The following is a 15,710-nucleotide window of genomic DNA, read 5'->3' as shown; positions in this document are numbered from 1 at the left end:
CAGGCTGGGTTTAAAGGCAGGCTTTACATCTTTAATGAACTGGAGCTTTTTCAGACCATGTCAGGTAGGTGGCTCTACAGGCATTGTGCTAAAGGGTCAGTGCTCCAGGCCAGTGGAGGCCAGTGGGGATAAAGAAAGGAAGATTGGATGGCAAGAGGAAAAAATAGGGCAAGACTGACAGGGGCACACATAGGATTTTAGCTTGTTACATCTTTGCGTGACACAGGCAAGAGTATCAGATGGCTCTTGACATCTTCAGCATGTATTCCCTTGGAAAGGCTCACCTTAACAAGGCTTTCAGGAGTTGAGTATGAACGATTTAAAATTTTATTACAAAGAAGCAGCACAGAAGGGAGATTGTAATAAGCCTGGCATTATGCAGACTGTCATTCTTCCTTAAACATGGGAACATATGGTTCATTTGCCTATTTGATACTCATGCTACCTAATGTACTAAGCACTATTGTATTAAGTAGTTGGTGATACAAAATAAAATTAGTTTTATTTGCTTGTTCCATTAGGAAGCTCTGCAAGGAGGAAGGGCTAGGAAATCCTGCTTACCAGTTGCTACATTCTGGCTAAAGTTGCATTAAAAAAACATGTGTGGAGGGGATATTTTATTAAGATCGAGTGCTTGGAGGTAAAGGTTTAAAAAAAGAAGGAATAGTGGTGATTTAGAAAGCAGTTATTGAAAAATGCATAGAGAAGGGTCAAACAGGGAGAGAGCATCATATAATCGGCTTCCTTACAACGAGGCAGCCAGACTCCCATTAGGTGATGCCCCACAGGGTAAGATGGCTGTGAAAAGGCTCCAAGGAGAAAGTGGAATGATAGCTAAGTGTTGGGCAACAGGCTCTGTAACTAAAGGAACTACTTTGTCCAGGTAGCTTAGCAAGGAGAAGAATGAAGACAGACTCTTTTTTTTTATTCTGTTCCTTTTCTGTGTCACTATGCTAAGGGCTTTCAAATAGATTCTCCCAAGTGTACCTTTTTACCCATGAAGAAAAGAAAGATCAAGTGACTTGCTCAATAACGATCAATTATCTCTTGGCACAGAGAATGACATCTCATCCTTGTTTCTCCTCATCTCCTTCTCTCTCATTTCTGCTTCCCCTCTCTACTCTTCTTCCCCTGGCCCTTTCCCACAGGTACTATTGTGTCTAAGAGGGAGGTCTTGGGAGTTGAAGTGCCATGCAGATGGAAATGGAGTGGGCCCACCAAATTGGGGGATTGAAGGCGAAACTATTGAATAAACATCACTACTAGATTCCATGCCACCTAATGGGTTCATTATGTTCCCACAGGGTACACCATTTTATGAAGTGCCCAGGGCCATGCAGGTTTTAATGGTGTCATTATTGTAGGATAAAGCACAAAATCCAGGATTTGATAAGATCTGTTTAGAAGTATATATATATATATATGTATCTGGGTGGAAAGAGGTAATGAAATCGGTTCCAAAAAGTCCAACAGTCCTCTTAGTTCAAGTCTGTGGAATATGATCACATCCTGAAACCAGTTGCTCAGGGGTAGGGGCAGAATCTCTATGACTGAATGAGTTCGATTCTCTGTGAATTTCAAAGTGCCGTTTGTATTCAGCTCTTTGAGATTACCAGGGTAAAAGTGGTACAAACATAACCGTATGCTCTGTGGCAACTGTGTCCTTCAGAAATGTATCTGAATATGAAAAAAGTGTGCTTTAGTTTTTTGAGATGCATGAAAAGCCTGGTATACTGCCTGTCATATGGAGGTGCTTAAAATGGATATTTTAATTATTAATGACAATTAGTCTAACATATAGCTGGATTTTATTTTACTTCATTTTATGAAATGACGGAGAAATGTGGTGGATTTTTTTAGGAAAGTGAAGAAGCAATGTAATGGGTTACCTATTAATTCAATTATTATTCTTTCAATAATAGGAAAAAAAATCTGTCCATCTCTTTGTTTTTGTTGATCAGAGCTTGTGTTCCCACTCGGACAAGATCTCAGGTGATTTAGGCGTCTTACTGAATGCTGCCCTTCAGAGGACGTTTTGAGCTGTCTTCCCAGCAGGTTCACATTTCCTGCGTTTTCTATTAAATTCATGAGGTGACCCCTGAACAGGTAGCCAGCAGTCACTGGGTATAAGGAGATAAATCTAGGCCTTTGATTTCTGTCAGTTCACTTGCTAAGTGGATCCACAAGGCAAAAAAGAAGCGATTAATCAAACTTAGCAGATGTGGAATTGATTCCTTCAGTTGCCTCAGAATGCCTTGCACAGATAAGCTTAATCTGTATTCATCTTGACTTCCTGTGGTGAAGTCTGTGGTTTTTCCCTTGGCTGGTGGAGGTAAGAATGTGTAACTTGGATTTGCATAAAGGTTAGGATAACAGCAGTAAATGCACCCAATGGTAACAGAGTGTATACAGATCACCCCTCCTTTTCACACATGCTATGTCATTTGAGTCTCACACAACTCCAAGGGTGAGACAAGTATTATTTTCTCTATTTTTCAAACAAATCAACTGAGAACCATTGAAGTTAAAGGACTTGCTAGAAGTTAACTTAGTGAGAAGTAGAGTTCATACCAGAACTCAGATCTTTGACTCCAAATAACTTAAAAATAAGACACTTTCTTATGAAGGCATATTATGTATCATCTAGTTGGCTACTTAAAAATTATCTACAGAACCTAGTATAGTATTTAGGGTATAATTTTTGCTCATCAGATCTTTACAGAATGAATGAATAAACACATCATTGGTCTATTAATTATTAAATACGTTTTTGGTTTAGCTGCAAAATCTCTTGATTCAGGTAGACACAAAGTAAATTTTAACTTTCATTGATTTAGCAAAGTAGAAAATGTTCATTGGACATCTGTTATGTGCCAGGTTTGTTCTGGGTGCTGGGCCCATAATGGCGAGTTAATGAGTGGTGCCTAGTACTCTGGGGATGCTTAAATCTAGATGCCAGGGCCCTCTGTAACCTCTGAATCCATCTAAACAGATCATTTTAGCTGTTTTGACAATTCACAGCAATCACCATGTTTGGCTCAGTCACTTGGTCACCTGAACAAATCAGTAAAACAATATATAAAACTATGAGTATGAGTGTGATAGAATCTGCAATTTCAACCTGCCAGGCTAACGTTTTGCATTGATTTCTAACATATAATCTCTATTCTGGCAGTCATTGCATGGGTAGCATGCTTAGTATTTCTGAAAGTTGTTTTCAAATTATTTCATCTTAAATAAGTCCAGGAAACAGTGACCTCAGTGAAAAAAACAGTAGGCTAGTGATTTTACCCAAGGTCAGGCCACTCGTCAATGACAGAACTGGGACCAGAATCCTGGTTTTCTGATTCCCAGCAAGGGACTCTTTATAATACATCCCAGTTTCTTCCACAGGAACACACCATTGCTTTTCTTCAGTTTAGGTGCTGTTTCTAAATGACTGGTAGCTCCAAAAAGGAAGAGGTAGATGGAGTATGACTATAGATTCCTGGCAGGAAACCGGGCAGCCTTAGGGCTCTGTAATGCCATCTGCCTATTTTTAGTTGGAGTAAAACTTTTCTCTTCTGACAGCCAGCCACGAATATAGACACTTGTAAAGATGGAACTCTTAAAATAGTCAAAACTTTGTGACACACAGGCCAATAAGAAACACTAACCATATTCAGAAATGTTGCTTGATCTGAATTATCAACACATGAAATTTGGTAAAAATCACGTGACAATAGCTTTCAGAAAATAAAGAGTTTGAGTATGTTCTCCATTATTTGCAGAGAGGAAAAGATCTGGAAACAGAGATGGCAGATTTGGCATCAATTCTAAGCTTTGCATTAGCTATGTGATATATGCTGTCTTGATTCTTGTAAGACTGGAAGAAATTGTCAAAAAATATATATTGCCACCATTTTTATAAGTAGGGCATACAGTAAGATTAGTTTGAATAGGCTTCTTTAGAGTCCTTTCAACCATTTCTAGTTACACTTTATTGAAAGCAAGTGTAGCAACAATGAAATTTCAAAGTAGACAGGATGGTATAGAAGTTTTATAACAGACAAAAAACTTACATTTACCCATGTAGATATTTCCAAGGTCAAGAACTAAAAACGGTTCCTACTTGGAATCATTTAAACTGTTTTCTGTACCTGATTCTTTTAATCTTCCTGTGTATACAGTTGTATCATGCTTTAACAGAGTATGAAAGGATAGGAATTACATTTATTTTGCTATTTAGATAAAATATTCAGGCTGATGTGGCATTAAAATCTGTGTACTAAGACTCAGTGTTCTGTGTTTGAGTTTAGGATCTGGCTCTATAAAATTTGGACAATGGACTAGGTCTCTGTCTCCTAGGGTAATTAATTTCATTAGTTTTGGAAATTATGGCTACCCCTATGGTACACACACACACACATAAGTGTGTGCACACACAGTGTAAAAATGTATACACAGACTCTAAGTCAAATAACTTTTATTCATATATTGCAAATGTAAGAAGAACTATTTTGTGGCATTAGGTACTCTTTTAATATTCTCCTCCCCAAAGTGTTCTTCCAGTGTGGTAGCTACTTACAAGCTGAATGCAGTTACTTTGCTAGAATTTGGGATCTGTTCTGGCAACACTGACTTGAGAAGGAGAAAAGATCATGGAGAAAAGAGTCAGTTCCCTTCTAATGGCTCATATCAAAGCTATAGAAGAAATAATCAACCTTAGGCTTGAATGGGCTTGGAGACACTACTTGGCTCTCTGTTCTCTTTTAGGAAGGTGAGATGCTTCTAATCCATTTTACATATAGAGGCCTATCAAAGACATGTGACTTACTCTAAGTTATGGTGTAATTAGGATAGAATAGAGGCTGGGCTATCTCTTCATTGTACCATACAACCTCCACAGTAAACGGTTATGCCCTTTCCATCCTTCCCTCCTCCTTCCCTTCCTCCCTTCCTCCATTCCTTCCTTCCTTTCTTCTTTCCTTCCTTCTTTCCTTTTTTTTTTATCACTGCTCTAATTTTTACCTTCAGCCTGTTTGGAAATCACCATGATAAGACTACAAAAAAGCCATCAAGTCAACACAAATAGAAGCATGGGTGCTGCATTTCCCAATAAGCTGCATGAAGTCAACTCTTAATGAAACCAGTCGTCTCAGAAAACAATAGAAGAGGGGGCAGGATAGGAAACATGCAGAAACACATAGTCTCACAGAGCTGGCTGTGTGTGACCTTTGCAAATTACTGCTTAAGGTCAGCTATACCTGGCAGAGATATACATCTGTAATTACTGTACTCTGCTGGGGCTCGACTTTTTTTCCCAACTTTTTAGGATGCATATTCAGGAGATAATTTTATTTGTTTTCTTTTGCTGAAACCTGTAATGAAATTCTAAAGCAATGAGTGAATGGAATTTTGAAAGAAGAATCTGTACATAAAAATCATGTGGGCCATTCCTTTAATCCCAGTGAGACGATGCTGAATCTGATATAACTATTAGTGACTGTTCGGAGGCTAAAAAGATCCCAAATTCATCCTATATGGGGCAAAACAAATAAAACAAAAATCTGAAAAGCTGTTTTAAAAAGCAGTTTCCCTTGTACCCTCCATCTAAATCTTTTTCCTTTTCTTTCTCTTCCCAACATGCCTTGCATTTGGGTCTTTAAAGGTTATAGAAGGTATACAGTAGTCATTCTGGGTCTTTAGGTGAAAACTTACAGTCGCTTTAGTAAATGAAGCAGAGCTAATCGATCTTTCCGAACCCTCAGTACAGAGCCTGTGTTTGAGCCTATGGGATCTCTTGAGTTTTCCTGTTCTACAGCAGTATATTTAAACTTTGATTAGGATTTAGGAATGAAAGAGAAAACATTTAAAGAAGATCCACATCCAGATCTGTTGGGAGTGCTTGCAGCAGTTTCCCAGGTAGTCTACATGAGGAAGGAGCCCAGCTGGGGCAGGGCACCAGTTTTCCTTTCACCTTTCTTTTCACCTTAGTTTCGAATTATCTGTTCTTATGTCTTGAGGCGTTTCCTCCCAGAATAGGCTTTCTATAAAGCTGGTAATGCCTTACATATTCATCCTTTTGGACATGTTCATTCATTCTGCAGATATTTATTGAGTTTGGGTTCTGTGCCAAGGCACAGGACATACAAGGATACATTTGACAGAATCCCTCTCCTGGGAAAAGCTTCAGTCTGGGGCTGTAGAGACCCCTGGAGACAGAAAACAGTAAGAAAGGAAAGAGTGCCTTTGAAGGGGCTTTCTCTTGTATATCTTGCCATGTCAGGAGAGGGTCTGCAAGGCAGCAGATATAACGGTGAGAACACTGTACACAATTAACACTGTTTATTTGCTTGTTTTAACTTCCTTTTCTCTCTTCCTGACCACAAATGCAATCTGAGATCAGAAATGACAAAATGGTGTCCCTGCAACCCGCCTATGGACATTTTTTCTGGCTCAGAACTTTCAGTGCCAAAAATCAGATTTCTAGCTTTTCCTGAAATGTTAGAGGTTCTTCCCATAAAACATTTGACTGCATTCAGAGTTATGACTGCCTCTTTTAGGTGTAGAACTCGCTCTCCAGTCCTACAGTCTTCCAAGATTGACAGATAGCCATTTTTTCATCACACTTCAGTTGTCTTTTCTTTCACTTGGCCTGTTTCATTATTTATGTTACCTGCCTGGTATGTATATGAGTTTGTGACGCATATGATGCTGAAGAAGTGCCCATTGAACCATTTTCATATCTTCAGCACAACAGCTAATTCATAGTAGTACCCCATTGTATATTTGATCACATAGAAACACACATGGGTCATTAAATTAGAGCTGCAACTGTAGTCAAGTCAACTCTGGGTATACAAGGTTCTACAGCACAATGGACTGAAATGTATTATGAGTAGAGAAAAACACCTGTTTTTGGGCTGTCAAAACTCTCCCAGAAAACATGCCAGTGCCGATCAGGGATTTCTCAACCACATCCATAGTAGAAGGAAACCTCTCTTCTTTCTCTACAGGAACCTGTCTACATTTTTCTCATGTGGTGAATTCATTTTGTCCTGGGGTGAACACCTGTGTGACTATTTAAAAACTGCAACGCCAGGTGTATGAGTATGACTGCCTCCTTTGTTTGTATAATGCTCTTCTCAATGATTTCTCAGCAGGCTGGGTCAAGAAAAAGCCTTCAAACTGAATATAGAAAAAGGTGTTAAAGGATTTTTAAAAATATATCTGTTACAAGTGCATGCACTGAAAATATTGCAGTCAAATTATAGAAACAGCTTGTAGCCTTGTAAGATCCTTTTGTTTTTACCATCATGTGAAAATGTTTGATATCTCCGCATATGTAGTTGTAAGTTGGGAGGGAGTAATAAGGGAGAGAATTTTGGAAGACCTAGTAAGCCCTAAAAATCTGGAAGATATTATATTACAAAATATTTAAAATATTAAAACAAAAGAGATTTGTTTACCTTTTGCTTTGTCTCAGGCTCTCCATTCCTCTTTTCCAGGAGATGGCGGCCCTAGGGAAAGCATTCGGTTTGCATTCGATCACAATATCCCCTCCAACTTGAACAACTGAATTTTTTTTAATGGGATTTTTGGAGAAATCAGGAGCTGAGGCTAAAAACAAAATTACAGAATTGTTAAATTACTAATATCTGTAAACAAAACTTTTTTCAAGCTACTTTGCTCAAGGTTTCTTTGGGCTAGTTATGGATTTGGCATTTTGGAGTCAGTTTCCATTTGTAAAATGAGGATGACAGTAGATATTACCTCAGAAAGTTAGTCTAGGTCTTGAATGAGATAACATTCAATAAAGAAGGGTAAATAGTGCCTGGCACAAAGTATGGGCTCAGTAAATGTAATTTATTTTTGTTTTGGTGCTGGTCATTGTGATAACAAAAGCAAGCTGGAGCGAGGGAGGAAGCAAGTTACAAAAAGTCACATTCTTAATAGTATTTATAATGAAGAGGATGAAGATGGTTCCACAAGAACAGAAGACGGAATTTTAACCCTGATTAGGGAAATTACTAAATCTGTTCTAGCCAAGATAATAATCCTAAATGTGAATATACATATATGACAATGAAATACCTTTGAAGTAAATCAGAAGTACATCATCATTATTTTAGATTTCTTCAGGCGTGCCTTTAACTAGAAAAATGGAAATAGTCTGCCTTCTGTTGAAGCAGGCAGGCTGAGTAGAAACTTAAAAAAAAAAACAAACCCAATCTTTGTCAGTTTCAACAAATACCAGTTCATGAGGGTGATAAATAATTAGACTGCCTGGGTGCATCCAAGTCTTCCCAGCTCCATTCTTGTGGGAACCTATGTGTCCAATCCCCATTCCTAGCCTAAAGTCTACGTGAACTGAAGTTCTTTCAGATATGCCATGTTCTCTTGCTTCTGGGCATTTCGAGTATGGCTTCTCTGTCCTTCCACTGACTTGTGCATGCTTTTTCTTCTGATTTCAGCTTAAAGATAATGTTCTCAATTTAGGTTATGTTCAACTGATAACACCTATTCAATTCTTCACTGTAATAACCATGATATTTTAAAACTTAGCCTTTTTCCTCTGTGAAACTACAGGTTCTATGAAGGTAAAGATCACTTTAATTTTGATAATTATGTTTTAGGTGCTTAGTACACAATAAATATTCAATAAATACTGGCTGAATGAATAAACAGATGAATCAATGTCCATCACCCATATGCTCATGAAACTGTCTTTTTGCTTGATTCCTCCTCTCTTTCATCTCCTGTCTTCATACCATTAAGAAAGCGTTAGGATGAAATATATCAATGAGTCATTTATCCTGACAGACACCACTGGTTGACTGTTCCAGAATATCATCTACAAACCACTTCTATCTCAACATTTTCCACTGTAGGGGCTTATTTTCCCAGCTTCTCTCGAGGTCTCAGTGGTCATATGACAGGGTTCTAGCTAATGACATAAACGGAGTCTGCTGTAAGGGCTCAGAAATTTTTGCTTTTCTAATGAAAAGGACTGTCCACTCTGTCTTCTTCTGCTTTGAATATGGACTTGATTTCTGTAGCTACAGCAGTCATCCTGGAACCAGGAGGCTACAAGCATGAGGAAAGAGTTTAAAGAATAACGTCATCAAGTCACAGTGCCATTGCTCAGTTACCACCCATGAAGTTCTTATTGAGATAAAATAAATCGTTGTTTAAGTCTCTATAAATTGAGGTTTTCATTTCTTGTTTTCTTATTTTCAGCTGAAAACATTCCTAATAGATGCTTTTGGGGTTGTATTCAAAACCTCATGCTGGGATCAGCTTTGGAGGAACCCCTTCTGGTTTGGATGAACCCAATAGTGGGCTCCTCCAAGCCCTAATATGCTGCCCTAGCAGAATAATAATTCTCACTTTGCATTTTTGTAGAAGCTAACTTAGACATTTTTCATTATTTCAAGGAAAAGCAATTTCTAATTTACAGAAAAATTGGATTCATATTACACATAATCATAGCTTGCTAAAATGTCAGTTTGAATTTTTTGGGTATAAATGAATGACTTACCTAATACTCTCAATTCTGCATTTGCATAAATTATCTGATATTTGTTTTCTGCAGCACATTGGTAGATACCAGAATCTGACACATTCAGCATAGTTATGATAAGTGTCCCATTTTCTATATGAATTCTTTCCTAATAAAAGAAAAGTCACATAAAGATGCTAGTGTGTTAACGTGGGTATTCTCTTATCATTTATGCATATCTATGAGCTATGATATTTTGGTGTATGAGAACTATTGCTTATGAAAATGAGGTTAATATACTTCAAGATCCTGAGAAGCTTTGTGGAGTTTAAAAAAATGGAAATGTTCTTAGTATAATTTTAGTGGTTAGTATATTTTATGTTACCTTATTTCTTTGAATATTGGCATTTTTTGCATAGAAGGTATGTTACCTTTCTGTTATATGGTATATAAAATAATTGGAATACTCTACCATTACAATTTTCCAGAAAACATGGTTGACAATAATGTTAGACGTGGGTAGAGTGATTAGCAAATTTCCTTGGATTTCCATCATAATGTCTCAGAAAGACTTAAAATATGATGACTTGATAATTTTCTAATTGAGTACATAAGTTGAAGGAGCTAAATTCTTCTTTTCTGCAGTGGACTGTAAAGTATGTTTAAATAGCCAAAATCTGTTACAGAGTCCCATTTGGGGTATAGAAATATAATTTTGAGTGTGTAGAATGAAATAGTTTAATAGTGCAAATATAACTTTAAATACTTCAGGGTACCTATTACCATCTTCTAAAGATAACAAAAGTAGGCTGGAGGAAACAGGGAATGTTATATGCAAAAGGGATTCAGGAATTAAATTTCAGTAAAGCCGAAACAAAGAACAGTGTTCCATTCAGATTCTAAACAACAGATGTTCCTTTTATCTCTAACTGTGCATATAAGTGCAAAGTAGAGTGGAGAATTAACACAATTATTTGGATAATTTGATGGGAAAAATAACCTTGTCTCATTTTCTGTATATTGTAGAATAAGGTATGCTTTAGATTGAAAAATGAGGATAACTGCCTCAGTTCTCTACTTCCCTAAGGTTAGAGACAGCCATTAGCTTTCATAAAACCAAGATACTGGGTAATAATTAAGAGCTTGGGTTCTGGAGTCAGATTATGCTTAGAATACTAATTCTAACATTTACTAGCTGCCGTGTGACCTTGGACAAATGGACTTAAGCCCTCTGAAACCAATTTTTTTTCATTTATAGAAATAATAATCATATCTCTCTCATAAAATTGTCATGAGGACACAATAAGATAATGCATGGAAAATATTTAACACAGGGCCTGGCTCATATGAGAGTTCCATGGATGTTGTTGTTGATGATGATGATGATGATGATGATGATGATGATAATGATGATGATGATGATAATGGTATCATCTGAATACGGATCCAGATGTGTAATGTAATGTGTGACCTTGTACAAGTTGTGTTCTCTACCCTTAGTTTTCTCATTTGAAAAATGGTGATAATATTAATAGCTATGTGAGGATTAAATAAATTTAAGGATCAAATAAATTAAGGTATATAAAGATTATACTATATTTCCTGACACCTACTAAACACTCCAGAAACATAGTTTCTGTTAGTAACAAAATTTCCCTAGCAGAGTAGGTGAATGTTTAATATCAGCACAGTTGCTTACCTCTGGATTGAGGCGTTCACCATTCTTTAACCACGTGTACCAAGGGTTTGGCTTTCCACTAGCTTTGCATTCCCAAAACAAGCTGTCATAGATGGACAGGTATGTATTTTGGATTTTTTGTTCCCATTCTGGAGGGGCTGTTTCAAAAAGAAACAACAGCAGCTCTTCAGCAAGTCAGTTATCCAAGACATTATTTTACTTTCCAAGGACTGTAGAAATCAGAAGGGCAAGGCTAACTGGGTCTGGTAGTACTGTACACACATGATTTGAGGGAAGAGAAATGCAGGACCCCCAAAGTGGGATAAGAGAAACCCTGTTGTAAATATCAGTGGACCTTTTGCATAAGATTGATGTTTGCCTTTTGTCATTTTGCTGCACCTATATAACAACTTGGGAGTTGTGGGAACAAGGCTAGAGAATAATTCCATGTTAAATATTAGGATGTAGGTCAAGTTAGAAAATGTATATCAAATCTGAACCCTCTGTGGGCAAAAGGCCATTGATTACATTTGGATTAAACTAAGTAAAATAATTGTATCTATACCTGACATAATTACAATTCAATAGTTTGAAGCATAAATCAAATATCAGCCTCATCGCATTTTAGTACGGTAATAATCCAGTTTTTTTTTTTTCCCTACATAAAATTCTTGACAGGGAATGAGAACTTTTGGAGTTGTATATCGGTTAAGCATCTAACTTTAATCCTAGGCATGAATTTTCCAAACCTTATTTTCTAATCTGAGAAAGTTCTACATAGTTCTGAAGCAAAAAGCAACTGGTATAATTGATGTTGAAATGTTATTTAAGTGTAAGGTAGTATTATCCTTTCTAACATTCATGGAAACAGGGGTGTATAAGTTAAATGCTTTAAAATTAATATTTCTTCTATAATGATGATAGGAAACTTTCTGGATTTGCCATTTAATCCCTCACCTTTGTTTAGATCTATTCTAGATATGTTGGAGTGGAGGAGCCTTCCTTTGGAATCTCAGTCTATTACAAGCTAGGTGTTTTACATGTGTTGTACTCAATTCTCCCTCCAAACTTTTATAGAGGATTTTGTTGTATGGGTGTTAGGTAACCTGCTCAAGAAGACATAGTTAGAAAAGATAAACATATCTTTTTACTCTGAGAGCAGAGCCAAAGTCAAGGGCTTGTGTTCAGTTTGTTTATTTGTGAGTGCTGGCCAAGGATAAGGTGTCAGGAAAAGGGAGAGTCAACAGGGAAGGAAAGAGTTAATGCAAGGATGAGTTATTGAGTTGACCACCAGCACGGACGATTGTTACCCCATCCTCTGTGAATGTATAAGGAGTGTCTATAACTGCCTACCCAGGAAAGGAGGAGGAAGCATTTATGCATTGCCTCTTTTTCACAGTTATTCAAGGGCAGTGCAAGTGTTAACTATTAGAACATCCAGGTTGTGTGTGCTTAAGTGCTGAGTAGGTCCTTGAAGGGGCCAAAGAAAACTGGAGCAGGAAACAAGATGGCCTTCTGTGGCACCTGCGGTAAGACTCTGTCAGGTTACACCTGCAAACCATGGTGCTGAGCTGGTCACTGCAGCAGTAGTTGGAGAAAGTGGGACTGAGAGTCTTTGAAATGATGCACAAGTATATCTGACTTTCAGGGTGTTTCCACTGTAACTTCCGCTTCCACAAAGATAGAAGGTCCTTCAGGGAGGAGAGGAAGAAATCATGATGTCCCACTGTGGTGAAAAGTAAGCCTAGATCACCTCCTGTGGAAATCAGGGCAACTTCCAGTTACAGAACATGTTTTTCACAACCTTGAGGGATAAATGAAGGCAACCCTTAGAAGAACTGAGTGTATGGGTGAAATTGATTCATGTTTCTATTTATTATTTTTAAAATGTATAATTTGTAGGTAATTGTTTAGAAATTGCCCTAACATATGTTTGACCTGGAAGAAGAAATGCATGGTCATATAAAATCCACATAGTTTACAGGAGTTTGAGATATATATGGTTTGTTGCTTAGTGCAATAACTGTAACTTTAAACCATATTTATTTATTTAATGTGTACATTCTTTGGATGCTTAGGATTCTGAAGAACAAAGTTTTAAATCATCAACTAAGTAGGAACTACATAAAAAAAAAAAAGCTTAGGATTTCAAGTCTGCCATATGGGCTTGGGTTTTAGATTTATTTTTTCCCCGTCAATGGTTGTGTAACTCACTTAACTCCTCTAAATGTGTTCCATTTTTTATAATGAAAATAATATTTTATAAACTTATTTTGGAGGTTATAAGGACACAATATAGATGGATATTTTTCCTCCAATTACTTTATTATTGATTATAAATGTGTCACATAGAAACATGTCACATAGAAAATGACTTTTGGCCATGTATAAATACAGTTTTAAAAAGTCCCCTAGTACAAATGTATTGAATTTAGCAAAGAAGTTAAGAATATTTTAAAAGCAACAAACATTTTGATAATTATGAGGTATATTTTATGGTTTTTTGGCATCAAAAAAAAAAAAAAAGTGAATTTCATGCAAGTGTGTATTTTGGCCTAGATGAAAGAAGACATAAAGACAACTTTTAGAAAATATATGCTTTCACCATCTCTCTTAAGTCCATGACAGATTCTGATAATTGAGGCAAGTATATTTTTTAAATGAAGTAATGAGTTTATTTTTCTATTACCTACATATGAGTAGACAATTATGGGAAATATAAACAAATACTGAAAACTACCATTAAGTATTATGTTTCTCCTGTCATTTTCTCCTTTTGTAAGTTCTACTTGAGATTATAATTAAGGTTTTCATAGGCTGTTGCTGAATGTTTTAAGGAAACTATATTGAATTCCATTCTACTTCGTGTTATAAACGTCTATGGCTTTTACATGACATTGCTGATATTTCCAAGGCAATTATAATAAACAATAGCATGCTATTATTTATTAGCATACTATGCTGAAATTAAAGCCATATTTTAAAAATGGTCATTCCCATCTGCTAATCATTGTATTAATAAACATCCTTTCCTGGAAATGTGTCTTCTCTATTTCTCCTATGACACTTTTCCACAACATGCTAAAGACCTTCACTATTTACTATGAAGGATATGACCAATTATTTCATATACTTTTTGAAATTCATTAGCTCACCATAGAAAATGAGTTGACCTTTTGCAAGATTTCTTCCTCGGAGGTTACTTGCAATGCACTCATAGACGCCTTCATCTTCCTGTTGAAAGTTTGGGATTTCAAGGATAGCTTGGGATTTGCTGTACTTGACTTTCCCAGGCAACGGGCTTCCATCCAACCTCCTCCAACTAATATCAGGGACTGGACTAAACAGTTATACCTCATTAGAATAGAAGATGGTTCAGTCTTTATGACAGCAGGATAAAATAAGAATTCCTTAAGCATAACTCTCAAGGAAAATAAATCAATCAATATATTATATTGTGACTGGTTTTCAGATCATGCAGTCATTCGCCATTCACTCATCCAGCGATTTATAACACTTTATTAAGAGCCTGTCATGTGCAAGTCACAGTACTAGGATCAGGGAATAAACTGATGACTGAACTAAACATGTTTTCTGCCCTCATGTTGCTCACAGACTAGTGGGGAAACAGGCAGTAAACAAATTATAAAAAACAAATATATTTGTAGATTGCAATAACTGAAACAAAGGAAATAAGGTGCAGAGATAATAACAAGATTATATCAGTTTAAATACGGTGGTCAGGAAATTCTTTGTGAGGATGTGACTTTTAAGAGGAGGCAAGCTCTCTCTATTTACAGATTCTAGGACAGAAATACAGATTCCTCTATAGCTAAATTGGTACTAATATGTAACTGAAGACATATGTGATGGGTGAGCTAAATTATCAAAGGGGATCAGTATTATATAACAAACCCAGATGAATTGGGAGGACAGAATCTATGATCCTCAAAAGAATGTACTTATTTATACCCAAACTTAAAACAAAATGACATAAAAGATAACTTTACATTGTACTCTGTCTCTTTTCAGAAAGAATTTGTAAAGAATTCCTTTATTTATAGTAATTTAGCTTAAGGTCTTAAATCTAATATGTTTAGTCTAATACGATTATCTTTTAAAACAGCAAAAATACCATGGTGAGGAAGGCCTCACTTGTACAGATAGAATATAAAGAAATGTAGGTTATAAATAAAGTTATAACCAGAAAATCTTCCCTAATAAACCAATCATTTGTAAAATCAATCCCCAGTCTATTCGCACTATCATCTTTCCTTTCTTACTTTCAAGTAATTCTTCATTTCCTTATGGATTTTCAGGTGCTTTAAATATTTCTGTTCTAAACGTATTTCAAATAATAATAATAATAATAGTAAATCATTTTGCAAAGCCAAATTATAAACTTTGTAGAAGATGCAGAATTTTTTTCAAGTCCATGAAACTAATGTAGGAGAACCATCCAGTCACATACAAAGTGGTTGACAAATGAAGATCTACTGAGTCTGAGCAGTAAGAACTGCAGAAAATTGGTGGTGATGACTGAGTAGA

The 15,710-nt window shown here is 36.4% G+C and overlaps 1 protein-coding gene across 4 annotated transcripts in view; it reads right to left on the bottom strand.

The window, feature by feature from the left end:
- Positions 1 to 15,710, bottom strand: part of CNTN6 (contactin 6) — a 145,479-nt gene that overhangs the window by 60,220 nt on the left and 69,549 nt on the right. For 2 of the 4 annotated variants that reach the window (XM_059937713.1, XM_059937714.1), the window contains 4 exons: positions 14,318 to 14,497; positions 11,184 to 11,320; positions 9,524 to 9,653; positions 7,452 to 7,602 (listed from right to left, as the gene is read on the bottom strand). In XM_059937713.1, coding sequence (XP_059793696.1) covers positions 7,452 to 7,602; positions 9,524 to 9,653; positions 11,184 to 11,320; positions 14,318 to 14,497 — 598 coding nt within the window. Of the gene's footprint in view, positions 1 to 7,451; positions 7,603 to 9,523; positions 9,654 to 11,183; positions 11,321 to 14,317; positions 14,503 to 15,710 lie in introns of all 4 variants that reach the window. The other 2 variants (XM_059937712.1, XM_059937715.1) reach the window with 2 other exon arrangements.

Source organism: Balaenoptera ricei, chromosome 11, assembly GCF_028023285.1.
Source record: "Balaenoptera ricei isolate mBalRic1 chromosome 11, mBalRic1.hap2, whole genome shotgun sequence".
In the NCBI taxonomy this organism is placed as follows: domain Eukaryota; kingdom Metazoa; phylum Chordata; class Mammalia; order Artiodactyla; family Balaenopteridae; genus Balaenoptera; species Balaenoptera ricei.
This window is presented reverse-complemented; position numbering and strand designations above follow the sequence as displayed.